Source organism: Crocuta crocuta, unplaced genomic scaffold, assembly GCF_008692635.1.
Source record: "Crocuta crocuta isolate KB4526 unplaced genomic scaffold, BGI_CrCroc_1.0 scaffold134, whole genome shotgun sequence".
In the NCBI taxonomy this organism is placed as follows: domain Eukaryota; kingdom Metazoa; phylum Chordata; class Mammalia; order Carnivora; family Hyaenidae; genus Crocuta; species Crocuta crocuta.
This window is the reverse complement of record NW_027530183.1, coordinates 5,431,854-5,432,933: the sequence shown is the minus strand read 5'-3', so window position 1 is coordinate 5,432,933 and position 1,080 is coordinate 5,431,854. Positions and strand designations below refer to the sequence as shown.

The 1,080-nt window shown below is 53.9% G+C and overlaps 1 protein-coding gene across 1 annotated transcript in view; it reads right to left on the bottom strand.

The window, feature by feature from the left end:
* Window positions 1–169: 169 nt before the first annotated feature.
* Window positions 170–1,080, bottom strand: part of NKX6-1 (NK6 homeobox 1) — a 4,814-nt gene continuing 3,903 nt past the window's right edge. The window contains 1 exon segment of the mRNA XM_077765183.1: window positions 170–463. Within this exon segment, the coding sequence (XP_077621309.1) occupies window positions 170–463 (294 nt within the window).

The following is a 1,080-nucleotide window of genomic DNA, read 5'->3' as shown; positions in this document are numbered from 1 at the left end:
ATTGAGTTCAAAATAAAAGGGAAACGTGTGGTTTGAGTAGCTCTTAAAGGGGGTAAGGGAGAAGGAAGCTTCTTTTTATACCAAATTCAAAAAGGCATTTTACATTTTAAATATTCACAATAAAGTAACTTCTAGTCAGTGTGACTCACGATTTATTTACAAAGAGCCTTCAACAGGTTGCTTTAGTCGCACAGCACTTTGTGGGGGGCCCGTCGGGGGCGGCCGCCGCCCNGTGCAGCAGGAGGCCGCCGCCGCCGCCGCCGGACTTGTGCTTCTTCAGCAGCTGCGTGATCTTCTCGTCGTCCGAGTTGGGGTCCAGGGGCTTGTTGTAGTCGTCGTCCTCCTCCTCGTTCTCCGAGGCCCCCTTCAGCCGCTCGGTCTCCGAATCCTGCTTCTTCTTGGCCGTGGCCATCTCGGCCGCGTGCTTCTTCCTCCACTTGGTCCGGCGGTTCTGGAACCAGACCTGAGGGCCGAGAAAGGGGAGGAGAGGGGAGGCAGGGCCGAAAGGAACCGAAGGCGGGCCGCTCCCGGCACACGCCGCTTCCCGCACGACCCCCTGGCGGCCCCTGCGGCGGGCCCCGGAGGGCCCCCCACCTCCCTCAGAGACCTCCCTTGTTGGGGCCGCCAAAGTCCGTCTCCACCGCCCCAGCTCCCCCGGGGATCAGGCCGCGACCTGCGGCCTGCCGTTGCCATAGCGATAGTAACACGAGAGAACTCAAGTTGTCAGTGAGCTCTCTCTCAGAAGAGAAAAAACTTGGAAACTTAAAATGAGTTTCCCTAAAAATGAGTCCGCTTTCCTACTTTCTGGTCTGAGCGCGAAAACTTCTCACCTTCCTAAGTTTGCCTTATCACGGCTGTGATTTTATTTGCTCTTTACTTTCTTAGATTAAGGCTTTCAAACAACCTGAAGTGTACTGGCTGGTTAGTGTGATTTCTGGGAGAAAGCAGACCATTCACCCTCATTACATCTGTTCCCCTTTTCACTTTTGGATATTTGTCTCTTTCACGTATCTCAAGCCTAAATCCACACAAGCATGGTAGGGAAACGCTCCCCTCCCCATTTACACTTGTGATGTACTA